Raw genomic sequence first — 24927 nt, 5'->3', positions numbered from 1 at the left:
TTTCAGTCTAGCTTAAGTCAACTAGGCATAGGTTTTAAGGCACTCAAAGCAAAATCAGAGCATACACACACAGGAGTTTGCACCAGTTTCACTAAATGGGTTTTCACTCCTAAAGTGAACACACAGCAACTTCCTAGTGTAGAAGACTGAACATCAGCAGCTGATTTGTACAGCCCCCCAAGACAGCGCACAGGCCGACATCATGTCTTAAAACCCAGAGCAAGGATGAGAGTCCTCCCAGAGCCCACTCAGGACTTAGGGAGAGCTCTGGGTTGAAGAGACATTCAACACCAAGCCCCTTTCACCTTCCTTCTGGAACAGGCTCATTCCAGGCTGGGAATGTCTGCCCCAACATTTGCTCAGTCCTGATATCCCTGCCTCCTGTGCATGCTCCTCTGCTCCATGAAGTGCCCACACCACACAAGGCAAGCTGCCTTCTTGTGCCCAATTACACACCCGCTTCCCATCCAGCTGAGACACATGCCCCAGATATTACAGCACACCTCGGGATGGTCTCTTCTGGCCCTCCCCTTGCCTCTCCTGGCAGCTTCCACCCCTGAGAAGCACTAGCCCATCTCTCGAGTTCTGCTCCATCAGGCTTCCAGCTGGAATCTGAGGGGTGGCGTTACTCTCTAAAGCCCTAGGCAGCCACAGTGCCGTAGCTGAGAGCCACGCACACAGGCACTGCAGGTGGAGCCCCTCAATATGGATGAGGAGGAAGGGCTGATGGAACCTCTGGGATGGCCTCCAGCAGTGCTGGACCTTGCTCTCTTTGGGACCCACCAGAGCCTGGCTTTGTGAGCCTGCAATGCCTGTCTACATTCCAGGCTTCTGGGGAGAGAGAGATTTATTTATTGTCCCCAGTCAGCCCTGGAATGATGAGCTGCTCTTCCTACTGTATTGTGCAAATGTGTTCTAATTAACGGGACAGGGCACCTGAAAAGGGGTTATAAATATGTCTAAACTACATTAACAAACCATTAAGGTTGCCGAGTCAACCCCACAGAAGTTAGGAAATGGCAGAATGAAGGTTGCTTGGCAGCCTTACCCTGCCCCCTGGGGCGTATGCACTAGGAGACGGTCTTTAATTACATGACCCAATGCTATTTTTCCCACAGGACCCTGCCTCATTCAGTGTGTAGGACAGAAGGTGCTCAGAGAACAGGTACTTCAGTATTTCTTCTTTCCCTCATCAGTCAGTGTGTGGCCCTATGCAGTACTATACGACCCCGTCCAAACCCTGCCCAAATATAGAATTATTCATTTCTTCACAAGCTTCTCTAGGTTGCTCTCATGGCAGCAGCTTAGGCCCAATCCTCAAGGGTAGATAGGCGCCAAACGTCCATTGATTTCAAGGACTGCCTTAATTCATGATTGGTGGTACAGCACTAGCTCTGAGCTAGGAGGAATTATCTCCATTTTACACCTGGGGAACGGAGACCAAAGGTGTCAATGTCAACTCACTGTGGGTGCCCGATTTGGGATGTCGAGGGCCTGACTTTTCAGAGTACTCAGCAAGTTACAGCAGCGTGTGTTCATGGCAGAGCCCCCATTTACATCAGCTGCAGCTGGGGGTACTCAGCACTGCTGCAGCTCCAGCCCCAGGTGTCTCAATTGGGCACCCAGAAAATGAGGAACACACAGTGGTCACCTATGAAAATGCTTGTTTATCTGATTGCCCATCACACAGGAACTGTGCGCCAGAGGCAGGGACAGGACTGTCCATCCTGTGCTCTGACAGGCAGGGGTCCCGTGAAAACCGAGAATGGGACGAGGCTCAGGGCTCCTGGGGATGCTATAGGGCTCACAGATCCCGCTGCCTCAGTCCCCTCAAATGGTCTCTGTCCCTCCCCAGCTCCTGCCCTGTCCCCCCACTCTGCTCCTATACCCACCCCTTCTGCCATGGCTCCTGCCCTTCCCCCTGCTACCCTCCCCAACCCGAGTTCCTGCCCTTCAACCACTTTGTTCTTACCCCCTCCCCTATGTCCCCCATCCCCTAGGCTTCTCTTCCCCCCTTCCATACCTCCCCTTCTTCCTCCCTTCCTGGCAGCACTGCAGAGTATGGAGGTTCTTGCCAGAAGATGGTCAACCCAGAAGATGCAGCATGAAAACCCCGCCCCCTGAAAATCCTGCTCAGGAGGAAGGGGCCAGCTGGCTGTTCCCTTCCTCACCCCCCACTTTCTTCGCAAGACTGACTTCTGACAGAAGCCGTCCAGCCTTTTGCTTCCAATATGGTGCTGCTCACTTGGTGGAGAATACACAGCTGGTTTTCTGCACTGTCGGAGGACCTTTCCTCCCAACCCCTGCAGAGGGCAGAGCTGCCTTCCAACCAAAATCATGACATCTCTGATAGGAATAAACAGGAAGACTGATGTCTCTTTCCTGTTCCCGGCATTAAGGGGTTAATGAACTTCAGCGCTCCCTGTCCTTGACTCAGGCTCACTACAGTACCGTCAACAGCACTGTCCAGCGCTCCCGTCCACCTCTATCAGACACTGAAAAGCAGCACGTCCCCCTTCACCAGCCAACTCGCGCTCTCATACAACCTGGACAGTGTTCAGGCACAACAGAGTTACCCACAGGATGGTGTGAAGGTCTCTTAGTACCAGGCTTGGAGTGAAAGCTGTGTGGTAAAGCGGGAGTTGGATGAAGCTGGGGGAAGTGCTGCTCTGAGGTATCTACTGGAGGTGGAAGGGGAAGAGCCTTGTATAGCATTTGGGAGGGGCTGTTCAGAGAGCACCATATGTGACCGGACGATGGCCAGGAATGTGGCAGTCTCTGCCCTTAACCTCTTGTTTCTGTAAAGTTTCTCATGGGTGAACACTGGGTTGCTGAACCAGACCTGCCACTAAATGAGGCTTTCATCTGTGATTCTCTAATTCCAGGCTGATCACAATGTCTAACCAAGCAGAAAAGCCCCATGGCAGGAAGGTGGCTAAATGTCACAGCCAGATCCTTACTCTGATGGCAGGCTTCAGCCCTTGCACAAGAGACTGGTGGGATGGGGCAGGAAAGTGACAGCTCAGCTCTTCTTGGCTTTCCCGCTTTTGGGTTCATGCACTGATGGTTCCTGAGTTGATTTAGCTTTTAGCCCTCACCTGTGAGCCTTGGGATATCTGTTTTCTCCAAGTCCTGGGGATCCAGGACCTGCAGCTCTTCCTCTCGTTCCATCCAGGAGATCACAAATCCTGCTCAGGGGAAAGGAAATGGGCAGCAGGTTACAAACTCCAAATTCTGTGCTGGAGGAGACATGCAGCCTGAATGGAGGGGAAAATGCTTGGAGACGTCAGGAAAAGTAAGGCATCTGCTGGGAGATGTACTAAGTCCCACAGGGACCCCACACGCAGCAGAACACCACTATTAGTCGGTTTCTCATTTCTAACCTTGCCCAGAGCTCAGGCCCTCCCCAGGACAGGGGACCTGGAGTCCGAGGGGTGGGAGAAGGGAATTAACGGGAGCATGAAAACACCGATACACATACACACCTGGCCTTTCCCCAGGAAGCTCTAAGGTGAGCACAAGGGATTTCCATTCAGGGGTCACATCTACAGCCCCCACACCCTTTCCTGGTGCTTTACCATCTTTGAGTGAGCCCAAAGCTTAATGTCACTGATGGGACAGCGTCAGACCCCCCCAGGCTCCAGGGGCTCTTACGGGCACATATCACCACAAAACGTAAGGAGCCAGGGAAGATGTATGAGCTGGAGTCGACCCATGCATGTCACTGAGAAGAGGTCTGGGTAAAATCAATCCCCTACCCTGAGAGAGCAGAGTCTGGTCATTCTCCTGAATGATGGAGAGGGCCTCTGCCCTTTGGCCAAACAGCCCACTCAGCCTCCAAGAATGACAGGCATCTCAGCGAAACCAGCAGCACCTGAAACAACAGATAGCCCCATGCAACATCTTCCCCCAGTGCTATCCCTGGCCCCAGGTGCCTGGGCCAGGGATGGAGAAGGAGGAGCAGAGCCAGCAGCTTGAAAACACACTTGAAATTGGAGTACTGAGGCCAGGCTGAGTCCCAAAAATGCAGCCAAAAGGCCAGGAAGACAGTGCCAGAGCCCCCCAGGGCCCAGGCCTCACTGCAACCAGCTTCTTCCCCTGCTCCAGGCAGCTGAGCCCTGCATTTAACACCTACAAACTCACTACCCAGGTTTCTTCTCCTGGGGCGACCCTGGAGAGATGGCATGGACGCCAGGCACCCAGCTATGGGGACCGGGGGCTACTGCCGGGGGGCTCTTGGAGGGAGCAATCAGACATCTCTAGGATCCCGCAGGCACAGGGGAGCGAATCACTGCCTGGCCTTGGATGGGTGAGGCCTAGCACAGCAGAGCCAGCTAGTGCCACGGTCTCAGGTCAATTTGAGCCTTCTGATTGGTTATTCTGCCTAAAGGGTCGGGCAGTCGATCTCTCCCTCTCCCCCTCCCCCTCCCCCTCCGCTCAGCAAACCAAAGCCACTGGGCTGTCCTCCCGCTTCCCCAGCCTGAGTGGGGGGTGGGGCTGAACCCCTGGATCCACTCCCCAGTCTGGAAAGGGTAGAGGGGACCCCTCTGCAGCCCCCCCCCCAGGCCTGGGAGAGGGGTTGAAGAGCCCAGGGGGAGCAGAGATTGGGGCAGAATTAATTGCTGGGCAGGGATGGGCAGATGTGGAGCAAGAGCTCCAGCAGCAGGGGCCAAAATCCCCTCAACCAATCCAGCTAGGAGCATGGCAGCACTGATTGTCCCCTGCCCTCAGGGGTGGGCAGGGCAGTCCAACCCTACAACACAACACAGTCATCCAGAACATCTCAGGATTTTTTCTCTCTTCAGGTTGGCAGCACTGGTGGTGAGATATCCTAGCAGGAGCATAGGCAGTATGGGGGAGGGAGGATGAGGGCAGGAAGAAACCCGGGGGGGGGGGGGGGGGGGAGAAATGGCTGCTGGGACCAAGGCCCAGAGAAGAGGCTGCCTGGGAGATGGGCCTGCTGGGCTGGGGCTGGGCTGCAGCAGGCTATGGAGAGAGGGCAGCCCCCTGAAGGGACAGTAGCACCTTTATTGCCAATGAGTGTGGAGTTGGGGAGGGGACAGTGGGAGAGGTGTGGCGCAGCACATGGGGAGACAGTGCCCCATCTCTTACAGGGACAGAAGCCTGTAAAGTCTGGGCTTCCCTTGGTGAAGCAAAACCTCAGAAAAGGGAGCCATTCTCAGTGCTGTGGGTGAGAGGAAGGGAGACCAGGCTCAAAGGACAAGAGGAATGAGCTGCAGATTTTCTGGAAGGCAGATTTAAAAGCAGGTCAGCTCAGGATCTCAGCAGCTTGAGTTGGCAGTCACATTCCCCACCGTTATTAATGCATACACACTGCCCCAAAAACATAGTTCCAGCTGCCAGCCAGCTCTGTCTCAGAAGAACGCCTTCTGCCTTGGGCTGCCTTTACTTTCCCCCAAGATGACTCAGAGCCTCTCATCTGGAACTAAAAGTTAATGGTAGCTTAGATGCAAGTGATCACGACCTGATCACATTTTAAATGTGCAAAAAGTTCAAAACAGCAATATATATACTTAATGCTTTAAAAGGATGAGTTTCACAAATCTGCAAACAAATGAGAAATCAGCTGGGAGGAAGAATTTAATCAGAAAAACATGAAAAACAACTGGGAATTGTTTAAGACACTTTAATGGATGCACAAAAAGCCAACAAATGGAAGAAGGGGGAAATGGATAGTACTGAATATAAATCAGAAGCTAGGAAGTGTAGGAAACTGCTAAGGGAAGCAAAGAGACACAAGGAGAAATGTATGGCCAGCAGAGTTAAGGACAATAAGAAGGAATTTTTAAAGTATATCAGGAACAAAAAGAACAATGGTATTGGTCCATTAGTAGATGTAAATGGTAGAAGTATCAATAATAATGCAGAAAAGACAGAAGGGTTTAATAAACATTTCAGTTCTGTATTTGTGGAAAAAAACAATGATGTCGTCTCATGATGATGATACTCTTTTTACTCCAATAATATCTCAGGAGGATTTTAAACAGCAGTTATTAATGGGTACAACATGCCCTTCTTCGTTTTAGGCAGTAAGCATGCATGGCTTTGGACCTGAGTAGCCTGGTTGTCTACTGCTTTAAAGAGAATTGTTTTTTTCAAGTAATTCTACTTAGAAAAAACAATGAGGAGTCCTTGTGGCACCTTAAAGACTAACACATTTATTTGGGCATAAGCTTTCATGGGCTAGAACCCACTTCATCAGAAAGTTGCAGTACTGTGAGTGGGCTGGACACACTGGGCTGACTTGGAGAGGGCCGAGGCACATTATTGAGCAGAGAACAGGAGGTTGCATAGGAGGCATTTACATAAAAAAACACATATTACATGTACAGGCAATAGTAAGTGCCCTACTTAAAAGGGAATGTTCTGCACCAGCTGCAAAGTTTACCTTTTGAAGTGACACTTTCACTGCTGGCCCACAACTTTAACAGAATGGGTGATTTGGCTGATATTCCTAGATTGGGTCAGAATGAATCCTGTTGGCCTTAGAATCCATGAATCGCTCTTCTTAGGCCTACAGTTTATTTACCTATCCAGGGAAAGGGCTTTGGGCATGTTTCTTGTGAGAGAAAGCTCCAGGGGTTGGTAAGTGGTGCGTGTAGTCCTTGCAGCATGCTAACATAGCTCTGAAGGACAGACTGGTTCCCTTTCTCCCTAGGGCAGGCAAGGCCACCACCAGATGCAGGGTTGATATATCTGGTCCATATTTTTAGAGACCCCATTATACAGCAGTGTAGCTACCTCTGAGGTGAAACACAGCAACTACTGTTCACAGCAACACGGGGACAGAAAGGCAAAATTCACGTATCCAATTGAAAGTGCGGGGGGGGGGGGGGGAGAGGAGGATAGATTTACATAGGCAAAATATAACAAGCTGGAAATGGAATATGGAAAAAGTGGCCACCATCTTTACACTTGTGAAGTGACACAAGGCTTTTCAAGTCAGTGGGAGTTTGACTTCGATGGGAGCAGAACCGGGCAAACTCCCACTCTTCCGCAGCAAGGTGAGGGCTGCCTTAGACCAGTTCTGACCACCCGTCCCTTTGGAGCCCTTTAAACAGCAGGCTTCGCGGGAGCCATGGGGCAGGTGGGGAAACTGAGGCACAGAACAGCAAAGTGACTGGCCTGATGTCACCCAGCTGGTCAGTGGCAGAGCTACCCAGCGCTGCTGACCCCCGGGCCGAGCCCCATCCGCTGGGCCGGGCTGGCCGCTCCGAACACCACAGCGTAGCCAGACGGGATGGGCCGCAGCGCGCCGCCCAGCCCCCAAGCCCAACCCCAGCCCGCGGCCCAGCCCCAGGCCCCGGCCCCGGCCCCGGGGGTGTCGTGCCGGCCCCCCCCGGAACGCAGCGACGGACCGCGGGGCCCGCCTGCGCTGGCCGGCTCCACGCCCCCTGCCCCGGCCACAGCACTCACCTGAGCCCGCTCCGCAGCCAGGCCGGGCGCAGGGTGCGCGGGGCCCGCGGACGCGCCGGGGAAGCGGCTTTTCGGCGCAAGGGCCTGTGGGAAACGTAGTTCGGCCGGCCCGGGGAGCCGTGACACGGGCCCCGCCGCTGGGGAGCGCCCTAGGCCCCGGCCCCCTTCGCCGGCCGCAGCTGGGGCAGGGAGCCTCCAGGCCGCCAGCCTCCACATCCCCAGAGGGCAGGCGAGGGCCCAAGGCGGCCTGGGCTAAAGGGGCGCGTTGGCTGCCCATCCCCACCAGTCACCCTGCAGGAGAGCGGGGCCGTCTCCGGACATGCCCACCTGCGGCAGGGCTCGCCACCGCCAGCCCTGGCCTCAGTTTCCCAAGTATCAGGAATAACCTACTTCCACCCCCAGTCATTAAACAGTGTCCCCCCTCTCCCGGTGTCCGCTGTATTAAACAACATCCAGCTCCCAAAAGAACCCAATTGATATTCCCACCCCTTAGGTTTGGGGCTCCACAATCCCTTGCAAGGCCTGCAAACTCTCCCTTTAAGTTCAGGAGTTCACAGCCCTTCTTGTTGCAGCTGGGCCCTGGCTGAGTTCTTCACTAAGCAGTCTCTGACTAAGCCTCTCAGCCTGTTTTTTGTCACCCACCTGATCACTCCTTGACCCTTCCCGAGAGGGTCTAATTGCCCCAAACATCTGTCTGAACCAGCACAGGGAGTTTTTCCTCACCCACCCTGCAAGGCTCAAGGTCCCAGGCCCTTAAAAGAATAACAGCCTGGGCCTTCCTTCACCTTCTCCCTCCCAGTCGCTTCCCTGGGACCATCTTCCTCGCACCCAGCACCCATTCTGATTCTTATTCCTTTGGCTTCCACTTGCCTTCTCAGGTTACCTGGAACAGGTAACTGACCTCCCAGACTAGTTCCTCTAGCTGTAAAGGATCAGGATCCAGTTACAACAACGAGGAGTACTTGTGGCACGTTAGAGACTAGCAAATTTATTCGGGCATAAGCTTATGCCCAAATAAATTTGTTAGTCTCTAATGTGCTACAAGAACTCCTTGTTGTTTTTGCTGATACAGACTAACATGGCTACTACACTGGATCCAGTTACAGACGCAAATATATTTGGAAAGCTGCTTAGCATGATGCCCATTCCAAGGGAGAGAGATTTTCCTCCTCCTCACCAAGGGAGGAGGCAGCAAGCAGCAGAAAGATGAGGAACCACCTCCTGAATGCGATCCTGCTGCTCCAGAAGATGGTTCCTCAGAGACTCCCAGAACACAAGGAGAGTGGGGGGCCCTAGTGATCAGTAAAGAACCCTCCAGAGCAGCCAGGACCAGGACCAGGACCAGACCGAATCCCTTGCATGGTAGGTGCTCTCCACAAAGCCACCAATGTCCTTGTCCAAATCCCTCCTTACAACTCCTCCCTGCTGGGATGGCACCCAATGGCGGGCACTGGGCATCCTGGTGCTGCAGCACTATTATGATGGCTTTGCTGTTAGCTTGTCTTCCCCCATTTATCTGCTGTATCCCTCTGTTGTTGTCTCACCATGTGCTTAGCGTTCAAACCCTTTGGGGGCAGATACCGGGTCTCAAGGAGCTACTGAAATAGAAATAATGAAGTGGTAGAGGGCTTGTCTTGTGCTCTCTCTCTCTTTGGCCCTATGGCCACATTGGAGGGCTTCACCTTTCAGCATTTCCTGTCATTTTCTGTAGCTGCCTCCCACCCTATGGGGATGTGACAAAGACTCTGGGTCCCCAAACTCTGTGGATCCCTGGGTATGTGGGGTACTGCAAGCTCAGACGCGAGTCCAGGAGGTGCTCCGCACTCCTATAGGCACCTATAAGCTCTAGCGCCGCATGAGGCCCCGGAGACCCTCACTCCTACAGGTGCCTTCACCTGGCAGAAAAGGACAGGTGAAAATACCCTTGGTACCACTTGGTTACTGAAGAGGTAATACAGTCAGTTCCTAAGACAGCTCCTAGGGGGCAGTGCATCAGACCAGTGCTGAGAAATACATAGTCAATAAAAATAACGAGGAGTCCTTGTGGCACCTTAGAGACTAACAAATGTATTTGGGCATAAGCTTTCGTGGGTTAGAACCCACTGATTTAACGGTGGCAATTCTGCAACAGAAAAGCTTCAAAAACAGACTCCAATGAGAAACTGCTGAGCTTGAATTAATATGCAAACTAGATACCATTAACTTGGGTTTGAATAGAGACTGGGCGTGGCTGGGTCATTACACATATTGAATCTATTTCCCCATGTTAAGTATCCTCACACCTTCTTGTCATCTGTCTAAATGGGCCATCTTGATTATCACTACAAATGTTTTTTTCTCCTGCTGATAATAGCTCATCTGAACTAACTATCCTCTCACAGTTTGTATGGCAACTTCCACCTTCTCTGTATGTATATATATATCTTCTTACTATATGTTCCATTCTACGCACCCAATGAAGTGGGCTGTAGCTCACGAAAGCTTATGCTCTAATAAATTTGTTAGTCTCTAAGGTGCCACAAGTACTCCTGTTCTTTTTGCAGATACAGACTAACACGGCTGCTACTCTGAAAGCAAATACATTTGTTAGTCTCTAAGGTGCCACAAGGACTCCTCATTATTTTTGCTGACACAGACTAACACGGCTACCACTCTGAAGCTTGTCACATAGTCAATAGAGTTCCTGTATTCTAATTCCCTAAAATATACAGCATGTCACTATTGTAACCTGTTCTACTAGATACACTATGTTTGAAATAGCCTGGAGCAGTGGTTCTCAATCATTTTGGGCTCAGGACCCATTTTAAAATGTTTATGGCCTGTTGCAACCCAGAAAATTGTCTGGGTGTGGAGGGTGAGGGGACCCGGAGCCTCTGGTTTTCTCAGCCTGGCAGCATAGGGCAGAGGAGAGGAGTAGCAGGGACAAAGAAGGTGCCTGTGCTGGATCCCTGGATTCTCCGTTATTGACCATTTTAAAATCTAGCTTGGCTGTTTCTCTAACAGATGTGCCCGAGGGATGATTGTGGGGCAGGTCTCTGGCCTGCATTATACAGGGGGTCAGATTAGAAGGAGCCAGAATTTACCAATGTACATTGCCAAAGAGCCACAGTAATATGTCAGCAGCCCCCCCCCACCCCGTCAGCTCCCCACCCCGCTCCCAGCACCTCCCACCCACCAGCAGCCCCATCAATCAGCACCTCCCCCTCCCTCCCCCGCACCTCCTGATCAGCTGTTTCGTGGCATGCAGGAGGCTGGGAGCAGAGGGGGGGAGAAGCGAGGGCATGGCAGGCTCAGGGGAGGGGGCAGGAAGGGGTGGAGTGAGGACAGGGCCTGTGGCAGAGCCAGGGGTTGAGCAGTGAGCACCCCCTGGCACACTGGAAAGTTGGTACCTGTAGCTCCAGCCCCGGAGTCGGTGCCTATACAAGGAGCCCCATATTAGCTTCTGAAGAGCCCCATGTGGCTCTGGTGCCCCAGGTTGGCCACCCCTGGACTAGATGATCACAGTGGTCCTTTCTGGCCTTGGTTTCTGTGAATCCCACCTGCTAGCACCATGGCCTCTGCACTGCCCTGCAGCACCACAGAGACAGCACTGCCCCACAGCGCCACCATCTCTACACTGCGCCCAACCACGTCAGAGACAGCACTGCCCTGGGGTGCCATAGAGACAGCACTGTGTCCCCGGCGCCATGGCCTTGGCACTGCCCCGTCATGATAGAGACGGCACTGCCTCTGTCATGATAGAGACAGCACTGCCCCCCAGTGCCATGGTCTTGGCACTGCCCCTGTCATGATAGAGACAGCACTGCCCCCCGGTGCCATGGCCTTGGCACTGCCCCTATCATGATAGAGACAGCACTGTCCCCCGGTGCCATGGCCTTGGCACTGCCTCCTGGCACCATAGAGACGGCACTGCACCTTGGCACCACAGAGACAGCACTGCCTCCTGGCATCATGGCCTCCGCACTTTTTAAAGTCACCATAATAGAGGCTCAATTTAAATGTATACCCCAAATTAAAAAACAAAAAAGTGCCACCGTGGCTAAACAACAAAGTAAAAGAAGCAGTGAGACGCAAAAAGGCATTCTTTAAAAAGTGGAAGTTAAATCATAGAATCATAGAATATCCGGGTTGGAAGGGACCTCAGGAGGTCATCTAGTCCAACCCCCTGCTCAAAGCAGGACCAATCCCCAACTAAATCATCCCAGCCAGGGCTTTGTCAAGCCTGACCTTGAAAACTTCTAAGGAAGGAGATTCCACCACCTCCCTAGATAACCCATTCCAGTACTTCACCACTAGTGAACTTCACCACTTCACCACTCAAATCCTAGTGAGGAAAACAGAAAGGAGCATAACCTCTGGCAAATGAAGTGTAAAAATATAATTAGAAAGGCCAAAAAAGAATTTGAAGAACAGCTAGCCAAAGACTCAAAAAGTAATAGCAAAAAAAATTTTTAAGTACATCAGAAGCAGGAAGCCTGCTAAACAACCAGTGGGGCCACTGGATGATCGAGATGCTAATAAACAATGGTCACATAAACACCACCCTATACCGGAAACCTACTGACCGCTATTCCTACCTACATGCCTCCAGCTTTCACCCTGACCACACCACACGATCCATCGTCTACAGCCAAGCTCTGCGATACAACCGCATTTGCTCCAACCCCTCAGACAGAGACAAACACCTACAAGATCTCTATCAAGCATTCTTACAACTACAATACCCACCTGCGGAAGTGAAGAAACAGATTGATAGAGCCCGAAGAGTTCCCAGAAGTCACCTACTACAGGACAGGCCTAACAAAGAAAATAACAGAACGCCACTAGCCGTCACCTTCAGCCCCCAACTAAAACCCCTCCAACGCATTATTAAGGATCTACAACCTATCCTGAAGAATGACCCAACACTCTCACAAATCTTGGGAAACAGGCCAGTCCTTGCCTACAGACAGCCCCCCAACCTGAAGCAAATACTCACCAACAACCACATACCACACAACAGAACCACTAACCCAGGAACCTATCCTTGCAACAAAGCCCGTTGCCAACTGTGCCCACATATCTATTCAGGGGACACCATCACAGGGCCTAATAACATCAGCCACACTATCAGAGGCTCGTTCACCTGCACATCCACCAATGTGATATATGCCATCATGTGCCAGCAATGCCCCTCTGCCATGTACATTGGTCAAACTGGACAGTCGCTACGTAAAAGAATAAATGGACACAAATCAGATGTCAAGAATTATAACATTCATAAACCAGTCGGAGAACACTTCAATCTCTCTGGTCACGCAATCACAGACATGAAGGTCGCTATCTTACAACAAAAAAACTTCAAATCCAGACTCCAGCGAGAAACTGCTGAATTGGAATTCATTTGCAAATTGGACACTATTAATTTAGGCTTAAATAGAGACTGGGAGTGGCTAAGTCATTATGCAAGGTAGCCTATTTCCCCTTGTTTTTTCCTACCCCCCCCCCTCCCCCAGACGTTCTGGTTAAACTTGGATTTATGCTGGAAATGGCCCACCTTGATTATCATACACATTGTAAGGAGAGTGGTCAGTTTGGATGAGCTATTGCCAGCAGGAGAGTGAGTTTGTGTGTGTGTGGGGGGGTGTGTGTGTGAGAAAACCTGGATTTGCGCTGGAAATGGCCCACCTTGATTATCATGCACATTGTAGGGAGAGTGGTCACTTTGGATAAGCTATTACCAGCAGGAGAGTGAGTTTGTGTGTGTGTGTTTTTTTTGGGAAGGGGGGGGGTGAGAAAACCTGGATTTGTGCTGGAAATGGCCCACCTTGATTATCATACACATTGTAAAGAGAGTGGTCACTTTGGATGGGCTATTACCAGCAGGAGAGTGAGTTTGTGGGGGGGGGGGGGCGGAGGGTGAGAAAACCTGGATTTGTGCTGATGATCACCTTAGATAAGCTATTACCAGCAGGAGAGTGGGGTGGGAGGAGGTATTGTTTCATGGTCTCTGTGTATATAATGTCTTCTGCAGTTTCCACAGTATGCATCCGATGAAGTAAGCTGTAGCTCACGAAAGCTCATGCTCAAATAAATTGGTTAGTCTCTAAGGTGCCACAAGTACTCCTTTTCTTTTTGCGAATACAGACTAACACGGCTGTTACTCTGAAACCTGTCGAGATGCTAAAGGAGCACTCAAGGATGATAAGGCCATTGCGGGGAAACTAAATGAATTCTTTGCATTGGTCTTCATGGCTGAGGATGTGAGGGAGATTCCCAAACCTAAGCCATTCTTTTTAGGTGACAGATCTGAGGAACTGTTCCAGATTGAGGTGTCATTACAGGAGGTTTTCGAACAAATTGATAAACTAAACAGTAATAAGTCACCAGGATCAGATGGTGTTCACCCAAGGAACATAAATGTGAAATTGCAGAACAACTAACTGTCGTCTGTAACCTATCATTTAAATCAGCTTCTGTACCAAATGACTGGAGGACAGCTAATGTGACATCAATTTTTCAAAAGGGCTCCAGAGGTGATCCCGGCAATTACAGGCCAGTCAGCCTGACTTCAGTACCGGGCAAACTGGCTGAAACTATAGTCAAGAACAAAACTGTCAGAAACACAGATTAACATAATTTGTTGGGGAAGAGTCAACATGTTTTTTGTAAAGGGAAATCATGCCTCACCAATCTACTAGAATTGTTTGAAGGGGTCAAAAAGCATGTGGACAAGGGTGATCCAGTGGATATAGTGTACTTAGATTTTCAGAAAGCCTTTGACAAGGTCCCTCACCAAAGGCTCTTAAGCAAAGGAAGCTGTCATGGGATAAGAGGGAAGGTCCTCTCATGGATTGGTAACTGGTTAAAAGATAGGAAACAAAGGGTAGGAATAAATGGTCAGTTTTCAGAATGGAGAGAGATAAATAGTGGTGTCCTCCAGGGATCTGTACTGGGCCTGGTGTCCTCCAGGGATCTGTACTGGGCCCAGTCCTATTCAACATATCGTAAATTAACTGGAAAAAGGGGTAACCAGCGAGGTGGCAAAATTTGTAGATGATACAAAACTACTCAAGTTAGTTAAGTCCCAGGCAGACTGTGAAGAGCTACTAAAGGATCTCTCAAAGCTGGGTGACTGGGCAACAAAATGGCAATGAAATTAGATGTTGATAAATGCAAAGTAATGCACATTGGAAAACATAATTTCAACTATACATATAAAATGATGGGGTCTAAATTAGCTGTTACCATTCAAGAAAGAGATCTGGGAGTCATTGTGGATAGTTCTCTGAAAACATCCACTCAATGTGCAGCAGCAATCAAAAAGGTGGACAGAATGTTGGGAATAATTAAGAAAGGGATCTATAAGACAGAAAATATCATATTGCCGCTATATAAATCCATGGTACGACCCCATCTTGAATACTGCGTGCAGATGTGGTTGCCCCATCTCAAAAAAAGATATATTGGAATTGGAAAAGGTAGAGAAAAAGGCAACAAAAATGATTAGGGGTATAGAACGGCTGCCGTATGAGGAGAGAGTAATAAGACTGGGACTTTTCATCTTGGAAAAGAAACGACGAAGGGGGGATATGATAGACTGGTGTGGAGAAAGTAAATAAGGAAGTGTTATTTACTCCTTCTCATAACTAAGGCTACGTTTTAGCCACATGTATTTTTAGTGAAAGTCATGGATAGGTCACAGGGCAGTAAACAAAAATTCACAGCCTGTGACCTGTCCATGACTTTTACTATATACCCATAACTAAAACTTGGGCTGGGGGTCCCGAGTGCTCTGTGGGGGTGGTCCAGGGTGCTGTGGGTGCTGGGAGGGTGGCCCAGGACCTCCACTGGTGCCTAGTGGGGGTGGGTGGTGGCGCTTGGCCCAGAACCCCGGCCCTTGGCGCTGGTGGGGAGTGTGTGCGGGCGGCGGTGTGCAGTCCGGGACCCTGCTGGTGCTGGTGGGGGGCGGGCAGCGCGCAGCCCAGGACCCCTGCTGCTGCTGCTGCAGGGGAGGATTGGCGGAGTTGGAAGGTTCCCTAGCTGGCTCCGACAGGCATGATCCTGCAGCTCCTAGGGGGAGGGGCAGCCAAGGGGGCTCCACGTGCTGCTCCTGCCACAAGCCCTGGCTCCGCAGCTCCCATTGGCCAGGAACTGCAGCCAATGGGAGCTGTGGGGGTAATGCCTGCACGGACATGCCGGTCGGAGCTGGGGAGCCCTCCCCCTGAGGTAAGCGCCGCCCCGCACTCCAGCCCCCTGCCCCAGCCCTGAGCGCCCTCCCACATACCCAAACTGCTGCTGCTATTGCTGGCCCAGGGGCTGACCAGCTCAGGCAGCCCCTGAGCTAGCACTGGCCACTGCAGAAGTCACGGAGAGTCATGGAATCTGTGACTTCCATGACAGACACACACCCTTACTCATAACACAAGAACTAGGGGTCACCAGATGAAATTAATGTGCAATAGATTTAAAACAAACAAAAGGAAGTATTTTTTCACACAACGCACAGTCAACCTGTGGAACTCATTGCTAGAGGATGTTGTGAAGCCTAAGACTATAACAGGGTTCAAAAAAGAACTAGATAAGTTCATGGAGGATAGGTCCATCAATGGCTATTAGCCAGGATGGGCAGGGATGGTGTCCCTAGCCTGTTTGCCAGAAGTTGCAAATGGCTGACAGGGGATGGATCACTTGATGATTACCTGTTCTTTTAATTCCCTCTGGGGTACCTGGCATTGGCCACTGTTGGAAGACAGGATATTGGGCTAGATGGACCTTTGGTCTGACCCAGTATGGCTGTTCTTATGTTCTAAAGCAGTGTAGATACAAAAAGGCAGTGACATCATTACCCCCCTTCTGCTTCCCACTGATGGAGCCAGCAGCTTCAAACCCTTTTAACGCAAGGGATGCAGTGGACTTTGGAGGCTGGCTGCAGTAGTGAGACCAGAGCTACAGAAAGGATCCCTGCGCATTCCCAACTCAGGTTGTCAGCACAAGAAGGTGAGTGTCATCACCCCAGAGGCCTTCCATGGATACCAGTGCGTGGCCCAGGTGACCATCTGGAAGGCTCATCCAGCCAAAGTGACTCTGTGACCAGAGACCAGGGAAACTTGCATTATTAGCATGAATTATTTCTACTGCAGTAGTTCCAGAGGCCCTGTCAGGAATCAACACCTCTCTGCACTGGGCTCTAGCCATACACAATAAAGATGGTCCCTGTCCCAGAGGCCTCACTAACTCACTAGTCACTAACTAGTGAAACCAAATTAAAACCTGATTTACACTGATGCAAACCTCTGGGAGGACACCCTTCTATCAGTGTAAGAGCAATTATAGTGGCTTAGCTTGGTCCCAAATATCTATCAACACAAGCCAGACCTCTAGAAAGTCGGTAGCATAGTGCCCTCACACAAATTTACATCCAGCTAAATCATTTCATGTCACACCTTTAGCTCCTGTAGCTTTTAATGTTGACCAAGCCTAGGTAAGGACTGGTTACCACACTAGCCAACGCCATCCCCCAAATGGATTTTAATTCACACCCTTAGTCATTTTGTCTGTGGATGGATGCTCATTTCGGACGAAGTGTCCTATTTGAATGTAGCTTTAGGCTTGCTCTACACACAGACTTGATACTGGGAGAACTATTTCTGTCAGGGGATATTACTCTACCCAAATAGTTAAATCAGTCCCCTACTGTGGATGCAGTGAGATTGGTATCAAGGTGCCATATTGCAGTAGAGCTTATTCCGCTTTCCACACAGGAATAACCAGACACCACTATACCAATATAACTGCATCCACACTGCAGGGGTTGTACCAGTTTAACTCTGTGGGTAGATTTCAGAGTAACAGCCGTGTTAGTCTGTATTCGCCAAAAGAAAAGGAGTACTTGTGGCACCTTAGAGACTAACAAATTTATTTGAGCATAATGCATCCGATGAAGTGAGCTGTAGCTCACGAAAGCTTATGCTCAAATAAATCTGTTAGTCTCTAAGGTGCCACAAGTCCTCCTGTTCTTTCTGTGCGTAGAGTTAAAGGGGTACAACTTTTGTTTGTAGACAAGGGCTAAACCAATTTTTTACCAATTTAAATGAAATCAAAATAGGAAAATAGGACACGATCTGTGACAGGAGACTCCACCGTAGAGCAGCACAGAGAGTACTGGCCAGTTGTGAGGTGCTTAAAGCTGCTTTGCACCAGAGCAGCAGGAGTGCACATCACTGATCCCCCTCCCCATCTGCACGGTCCCTGTATGGGCACCCACCCACCTCTTTCCCCCTTCCCTACCCTGCAGTGTCTCCAGACCTCCTGCAGTCCCTGTGCAGTGGATGTGGTGCAACAAGTAGATTTTGAAAACAGGACGAAGGCTGGGGGGATGTTCTTCTGCAGAGAATGCCACGAAATAGGACCTTCTTCAAAATGGCCACCAGCTCCCTCAGGAAGCACAGAGGGGGAGGGGAAGGCTGGCAGTAACCATCTTTATTAAGGGCAACCTGTGGCATCAGTTCTATTGAGAATACCAGCAATGGCGGCCATGTTGAAAAAGGGCAATTCTTGGCATGTCCCCATACAGGAGGGTTCTTTATCCTCTGCTGCAGGAGGAAGGCTGGGTTCTGGATGAGAACAGGGAAATGGCCATTACTTCTGAAAACACCCCTTCCACAACTAGCCATTGCACCAGTTCTTGGCCACTTCTCCGCCACGCTTGGCGCGAACAGGCCATGGCGGGGCTGAGATCAGTAGGGACAAGCCAAGGGGTGACTGGCTGTCGCACAGCCCAAAGGACCCCTTTCTGGACGAATGTCAACAGCCATCGACTCTGGACTTATTTGTGCATCCTCAGAAAGTGGGGCGGGGCGGAGGGAGAGCGGGGGTGCCATAGCCTGGGCTGGAGGGGGGTCTCGGCGCAGGCCTGGGGGCTGCATGGTGTCAGGAGGTGGGAGAGGAGGCTGCTGGGATGGGAGGTTGGGAGCGAGGCCAGGAGGCGTCCAAAGCTGGGCTGGGGGGAGAAGCTCGGCTTGGGGGTGTGGGGGGCTGTTCGGCTGAGGGGTGTGGGGGCTCGGCTGGGGTGTCACTAGATGGGCTATGGGGCAGGGGGTTGATGGGGTGAGAGGCGGGGCAGGGCCAAGGGAAGGGCTGTCAGGGGGGTATTGAGGCATGGGGCTGCTGGAGGCAGGGGGAGGGTGTTCGGGAGGCTGGTCCGGCCCGGGGCAGCCGCCCTGTCCTTGGCTGAGCCCTGCCCCGCCTGGGGTGCGGCTGCCGGGCAGCAGGAGGAAGCCGCAGCGGTTCCGGGCACAGATCGCGGGGCTCGGAGCTTGCAGCAGCCGCCGCCGGCAGGAGCGTCCGGCCGGGGGGGGGGGCGGACCGGAGGGGCGGTGAGTGGCCCCGAGGGGAACCCACACCTGGGCTTGCTTGGGTCCCCCCGCACCTGGCCCCCTTCTCTCTCCCCCCTCCCCCTCCCCCTCCCCCGCGACCGGCACCTGGCCCCCTTCTCTCTCTGACTCTTTTTCTGGCCGGCCGGCAGGCACCTGGCCCCCTTCTTCCCCCCCCGCCCACAGGCCGGCACCTGGCCCCCTTCACTCTCCCCCCTCCGCGCCTGGCCCCCTTCTCTCTCTGCCTGTTTTCCTGGCCGGCCGGCAGGCACCTGGCCCCCTTCTCTCTCTCCCCCCGCCCCAGTCTGGCCCCCTTCTTCCCTCTCCCCCCCCGCGACCGGCACCTGGCCCCCTTCTCTCTCTCCTCCCCCCCCCCCGCGACCGGCACCTGGCCCCCTTCTCTCTCTCCTCCCCCCCCCCCCGCGACCGGCACCTGGCCCCCTTCTCTCTCTGACTCTTTTTCTGGCCGGCCGGCAGGCACCTGGCCCCCTTCTCCCCCCCCCCCCCACAGGCCGGCACCTAGCCCCCTTCACTCTCCCCCCTCCGCGCCTGGCCCCCTTCTCTCTCTGCTTGTTTTCCTGGCCGGCCGGCAACCACCTGGCCCCCTTCTCTCTCTCCCCCCGCCCCAGTCTGGCCCCCTTCTTCCCTCTCCCCCCCCCGCGACTGGCACCTGGCCCCCTTCTCTCTCTCTCTCTCCCCCCCCCCCCCCCCGCGACCGGCACCTGGCCCCCTTCTCTCTCTGCCTCTTTTTCTGGCCGGCCGGCAGGCACCTGGCACCCTTCTTCCCCCCCCCCCCCCACAGGCTGGCACCTGGCCCCCTTCTCTCTCCCCCCCCCCCGCGCCTGGCCCCCTTCTCTCTCTTCTCCCCCCCCCAGTCTGGCCCCGTTCTCCACACACACACACCCCCCCCCCGACCAGCACCTGGCCCCCTTCTCTCCCCCCCCCAGCCGCCTGGCACCTGGCTCCCTTCTCACCGCCCCCCCCCCCCCAGCCGCCTGGCACCTGGCTCCCTTCTCACCGCCCCCCCCCCCCCCAGCCAGCACCTGGGCCCCTTCTCTCCCCCACCCAGCCCCTCTTTTCTACCCCCCCCCACGCACCCAACACCGGGCCCCCACTATCACCCCCCTCCCCCACATCCAGCACTTGGCCCCCTTCTCTTCTGTCCTCCCCTGGAACCTGGCCCCCTTCTATTCCCCCTGCATGTCCCTTTAGCTGCCTCCCTTCTCTCTCCGCTTCTGTATCTGACATCTAGTCCCCTTCCCCCCCTTCTCGCACCCCCCCCATCCGGCACTTGGCCCCCTTCTCTCCTCCCCTCCCTCAGAACCCGGCACTTTCCAGTGGAGCCCGTGGTTGTTCCCAGGTACCCTCTCCACCCCCCAGCACCTGCAGACTGGGCCCAGGGCAGTGATTTCAAAGCTCCTGGCACATTCTCCATGCCCACTGTTTGCCGCTGGGGCTGGGTTTGGCTGGAGTTTGGGGCGAAGGGCTCAGTCTCTCGCTTGACAAAGCCCTGGCTGGGATGATTTAGTTGGGGATTGATCCTGCTTTGAGCAGGGGGTTGGACTAGATGACCTCCTGAGGTCCCTTCCAACCCTGATATTCTATGATTCTTACCTGCCCTGTGGGCTCAGCTGAGCAGCCTGGCCCGTGCTATGCACATCTGGCCCCTAGGAGCTGGACACCCCTGTGAAGAGCTGCTGTCACTGCTGCCACAGTTCCTTTGGAGCTGCCCAGACCTGCCCAGTGACCTGCCCACCCCCTTCCTGGGTTAATGGAGCCTCTCTCTTCTAGGAGCTGGGAAGATCTGCGGCTGCCCACAGAACTGAGCTGGGGCTGAGCCCATTGGCCTGGGTCTGCTTGCCCTGTGGATGGGCGTGGTACAGATTTGCTGCTAGCGCAGACTTCGCTCCCTCTGCCGTAGTTTGCCAGGTGGCTGGAGGCGCTGCAGCAAGAGAGGGCCTGTGATAGCTTGCCTTGCGTGGGGGGAACATGGAGCGTGGCATCACAGTTGAGAACCCCTACGCCAGCGTGAATATTCCGCGAGGTCAGCTCAAGAACAGCTTCATTAAGCGCTACCTGGGGGAGGAGCTGCCCTCACCCACTGTCATTGTTAATCCTGCCGTGCCCACCTACCCAGCCGTAGAGCAGCTGAATGGTGCCAGTAAATCGGTGCCACTGGATAGTTCGGATGGTTCAAAAGTCATGACGCAGGAGTCCTGGGCCCAGCCATATAACCCTTATGCCAGCCTGAAGCTGCTGAACGGGGCTTCCTCAGCCCCGCTGTACACCATCGAGCTAGACAAGCACCAGAAGAGTCCTGGGGTGGGCACGGACCGTGGCTGCTGTAAGTACTGCCCCTGCTGCCGGAAATGCTGCTGTGTCGTCTCCTAACGCCACAAGCCCTGACCCCTTGCCACACCCAGACTGGCACCCTGCTGAGACGCCAGCCTCCTTAAGGAGGTGGGATCCTGCTGGTAGAACTGCAGCAAGGGGGCTGGGATGGGCAGCCCCAGAGCTATGGTGCCCATCCTAGCAGGAACTGTGGGACGCCTTTGGGGGCAACCGGAGCCAACAGCAGCCTTGCAGTCTCCTGAGACTCTCAGTGGTCTTTGGCTCTCTCGGGGACGCTGAGGTATGGGGTGAGGTGTGACTATATTTGCCCTGGTCGCAGGGCGGCTTTCTAGAGCTTGTTTATCCTATGGAAAGTGAGATCAGGTACCACGGTGATGGGCATGTAGCAGTGATGTGCTACCAGCAGCATGGCCAGGCCTCGGGGGAGTTTCAAGACATGCTGATGAAGCCTGGAGTGCCTTGTGCAGTGCCCTGTGGTGGAAACACGACCGCTTGCTCCCACTTGCTGTCTGTGCTGGGGAACAGCCCTGATGCAACAGGCCATGCGGCTGTGCTGACCCCCGCTCAGACAAAGACATGCCAGGGTTTCACCCACTGGAGAAGCAAGAACCTGAGTTTGTGGGGGGCTGAGCAGTGTTTTAGGGGTGCTTGTGGATTCCCACTGCTCCTCCTTGTGGCTGGGGCATGCTGGGAACAGTCTTACCTAGCTGTGAAGACTGTGTGCCTCTTGATTCTGTGGGGAAATGGCCTTGCAAACCAAGGCCTTGTCTACACATGACAGTCATGGTACAATTCTCTAGTGTGGCTGCAGTTAGACTGGGGGAAAGGTGTTCATACTGGTCTAGCATTTCGGTAGGGGAAAGGGAATGAGCTCTACTGGTACGAAGCGCCTGGATCCTACTCTAGCTGTGTCCACGCTAGGATTTGGACTGGTGGAACTGGGTAGGTAACGCTCACACCCCTGACCAACGTAGTTGAGAGGTACAAACTCTGTTTGCTAAGCAGGCTGGAATGAGGATTCTGCCAGTCCTTGGCTGCTCACCCTCATGACAAAGGAAGGAAACACACCCAGGACAAACCAACAAAGCAGCTTGGAGAATGTGCTGGGCTCTGCTCTGGGGATGTGCCATGGCTGGACACACTGGCCTCTCAGTCTGAACTCATAGTGGTAGGAGACTGTTCTGACACCTCACACCCCTCTGTGCTGGGGAGAAGCACGGCTGGCAGGAGCCGCTTTCCAGGGCTTGGTGGCCTGCTGCCGCACAGGCAGGGGCTGTGCACTTGTGACTCCAACTTGGTCTGGAGAGGGGGCATCTGGCCAGCCCTGCTCTACGTGAGCAGTGAGGCCTGGCCAGTGCAGGGCTTTTGGTGTTAGTGCCAGTACTGCTGTGGGACTAGTGCAGGCTTCAGAGGAGGGTTCAGAATGAAATGGGGAGGGGAGGGAGTGGGACAAGGGGCGTGCAGGACCTGCCAGGCTCGAAGCCACTGGGGTTGCCAGATGACCAGGACTAGGGTGTAATGAAGTCATTGGGTCTGTTCCCTTGGGGGAATTCCTAAAGCATAAGCCCCAGCCCTGATGTGGGGGGCAGGGCCACAGGGAATAGCGGTGCTGTCCTCTGCACAGGCAGAGGGGCACCAGCTGGTTAGGTAATGAGTAAAGGGAATGAGGCAGCACCCCTCTGCCCTTTACACTGGGCAGCTCTTGCCATGCACTGCAGCTGGCTGATTGCTGCTCAGTCCCTCTGCAGCTTGTCAGTGTCACCCCAGACTTGGCTTTCCTCCCAGATGTCGTGCGTGCTCTGTGCAAGGCCAAGTGATTTGCATGTGAAACCTGAACCAGACCCACTGTTGTCCTTCACAAACAGCCCCATGCAGCGCTGGTCCTAGCGGCTGCAGCTGCCTGCTCCCACCTGCCTCACAGGTGAGTTTCTGCTCTAGAAAAGGGGTGTTTCTGTTGCAGCAGCTGCACTGTGGGGGTTTTATCACTGTGCAGGCGTTTGGGGCACAGTGGTAAAACTCCCCGAGCCCTGTGCTAGCACTTGCCCCATTGCTAGACCTGCTGCATCACTTCTCGAGAGCAGACCCTGCCACTGTCTCTGGAGCAAGCGCCCTGACTCTGAGCAGTGCTGTAGGAGGGGGCAGGGACCATGCCCAGTGTCCTTTGTTCAGAATCTCAGCTTGCCCGGCTCGGAAGATTCTAACCGTTGTGTAGGCTGGAATTCAGGTTTTATTTGTTTGTAATCTGTACAGATCGTATCAAGGGTTATTTTAAAGAACGTTTTTAGTTTTATTGATTTAAATTTTCACAGTAGGGGAAGTTATTGGAGGGTCAGACAATAATTATTTAATGACAGTAGACGAGGAGATTCAAAAAGTTAAAGGTTTATAACCATAAAACACAAATTGTCAAAGTGTACAAAATAAGTAGGCAATGTAAGAAAAATGCTGCTTTGATATAAGGCTAACTGTAAATTTTGGGTATTATCAATGGAAATATTTTTTGGTCCGTTTCGGTGTGTATGGTGAAATCGATGTTCATGGATTTTACTGATAAAAGACTAACCCTTCCAACCCTACCTTTATGATTATAAAGGAAACCTTCCCCGTGGGACTCAGTGAGGGCTCACTGTAAGACAGCCTGAAACAACAGTTCTGAGAGTTGTGAACAGCCGGCCCACCCTCTTGCTGTGTTGACTCAAACCCAGTGATGTCAGCGTTTCAACTGTTTCACTGCTGATCACTGTAGCAGAAACACCCAGCTAATTTTTGCTCGCTCCTAACCCTAGCTGCCTCCCAGATATCTATCCTCAGGTACCAAAAGCTCCCACTGTCTCCTGCCCAGCTGCCAGAACTTCCCCCTGCCAATGTCCTGGAGTGTTTCCAGCCCAGAACTCTGCAGCAGGGGGGCAGTGTAAGATCCATGGAACGGGATGTCACTGGGATGCTGGGCGTACAGTCCAGGGGGATGGGGTTCCATGCTGTGGGACCAAGGAGCCATGCTGCAGAGCTCCAGCTCGTTGTGGCCTTCACCCAAGTGCATTGAGCCAGGATCGCCCGCAAGGAGTGACCTAGGAGCCCATCTGTGCCTCTTGTCCCTCAGCTTCGTTACTCCCCCCCCTCCAGGTGATCTAGAGCAATAGTCCAGTTGTACTCCAACTAGTGCCTCCAAAGACCAGTTTGTCCCTTGCCAGGCGAGCGTGAGCGCTCCATCCACCGTCGCCAGTCCCTGGATCACAAGCTGCAGCGTAAAGAGCGTTGCATGGGGTGTCCAGCCCCCATCTCTGAGGGGAGCTGCAGTGCATGCCTCCCATAGAACCCCAGGGCTCTCAGGATGAGGCCTGTGGCTTGCCTGCCGGGGTGCCATGCAGCCACGTTGCCAGGACTGGATGCTGCTGCCTCCAGCTCTGTATGGCTACAGGACTGCCCTTGCTGGGGCACAGCTGCATGTGGGCGGCAGAGGTCCTGTCTATAACACGACTGTGGGAGGAACCAGTTCCCAGCAGGGCTCACCCTGGACATCGTTAAAACCCAGATCTGGATTGATTGCACCTGAACTGTGCTAAAGCTTTGGGCTGTCTGCGGTACTGCTGCTACACAGAGCGCCTGTGCTGGAAGTGGGGCCCTGGCTCCGCCTGTGCTCTCGGACCCCAATCATCCCAGCCCCTGTGTGGAGCATGTGATTCAGGATTTCATTGTAGTTGGCTCAGGTGGCTGCTGAACAATGCCTGGGCCCTGCTGAGAAATCTGGCATTTCCCGGTGCCCCTGTTGCTGTGAATAAAGTAA

The 24927-nt window shown here is 53.2% G+C and overlaps 2 protein-coding genes across 7 annotated transcripts in view; one reads left to right on the top strand and one right to left on the bottom strand.

Annotated features, from left to right (window-relative positions):
• Positions 1–20496, bottom strand: part of LOC142000058 (uncharacterized) — a 24303-nt gene extending 3807 nt beyond the window's left edge. For 2 of the 6 annotated variants that reach the window (XM_074974087.1, XM_074974089.1), the window contains exons 1-3: positions 7438–7532; positions 3759–3874; positions 3099–3188 (exon numbers count right to left, since the gene is read on the bottom strand). In XM_074974087.1, coding sequence (XP_074830188.1) covers positions 3099–3171 — 73 coding nt within the window. In that variant the 5' untranslated portion in view covers positions 3172–3188; positions 3759–3874; positions 7438–7532. Of the gene's footprint in view, positions 1–137; positions 1427–3098; positions 3189–3758; positions 3875–7437; positions 7533–20405 lie in introns of those variants that run through there. The other 4 variants (XM_074974088.1, XM_074974090.1, XR_012642151.1 and 1 more) reach the window with 3 other exon arrangements.
• CYSRT1 (cysteine rich tail 1) lies at positions 18658–24927 on the top strand. The gene is made up of 2 exons (XM_074974140.1): positions 18658–18794; positions 20583–24927. Exon 2 carries the CDS (start codon positions 20781–20783, stop codon positions 21180–21182), a length of 402 nt encoding a protein of 133 aa, XP_074830241.1. The 5' UTR covers positions 18658–18794; positions 20583–20780; the 3' UTR covers positions 21183–24927.

The sequence above is a fragment of the Natator depressus genome, chromosome 16, assembly GCF_965152275.1.
Source record: "Natator depressus isolate rNatDep1 chromosome 16, rNatDep2.hap1, whole genome shotgun sequence".
Taxonomy (NCBI): Eukaryota; Metazoa; Chordata; order Testudines; family Cheloniidae; genus Natator; species Natator depressus.
The sequence above is the reverse complement of the archived record's forward strand: the minus strand, read 5'-3'. Positions and strand labels throughout refer to the sequence as shown.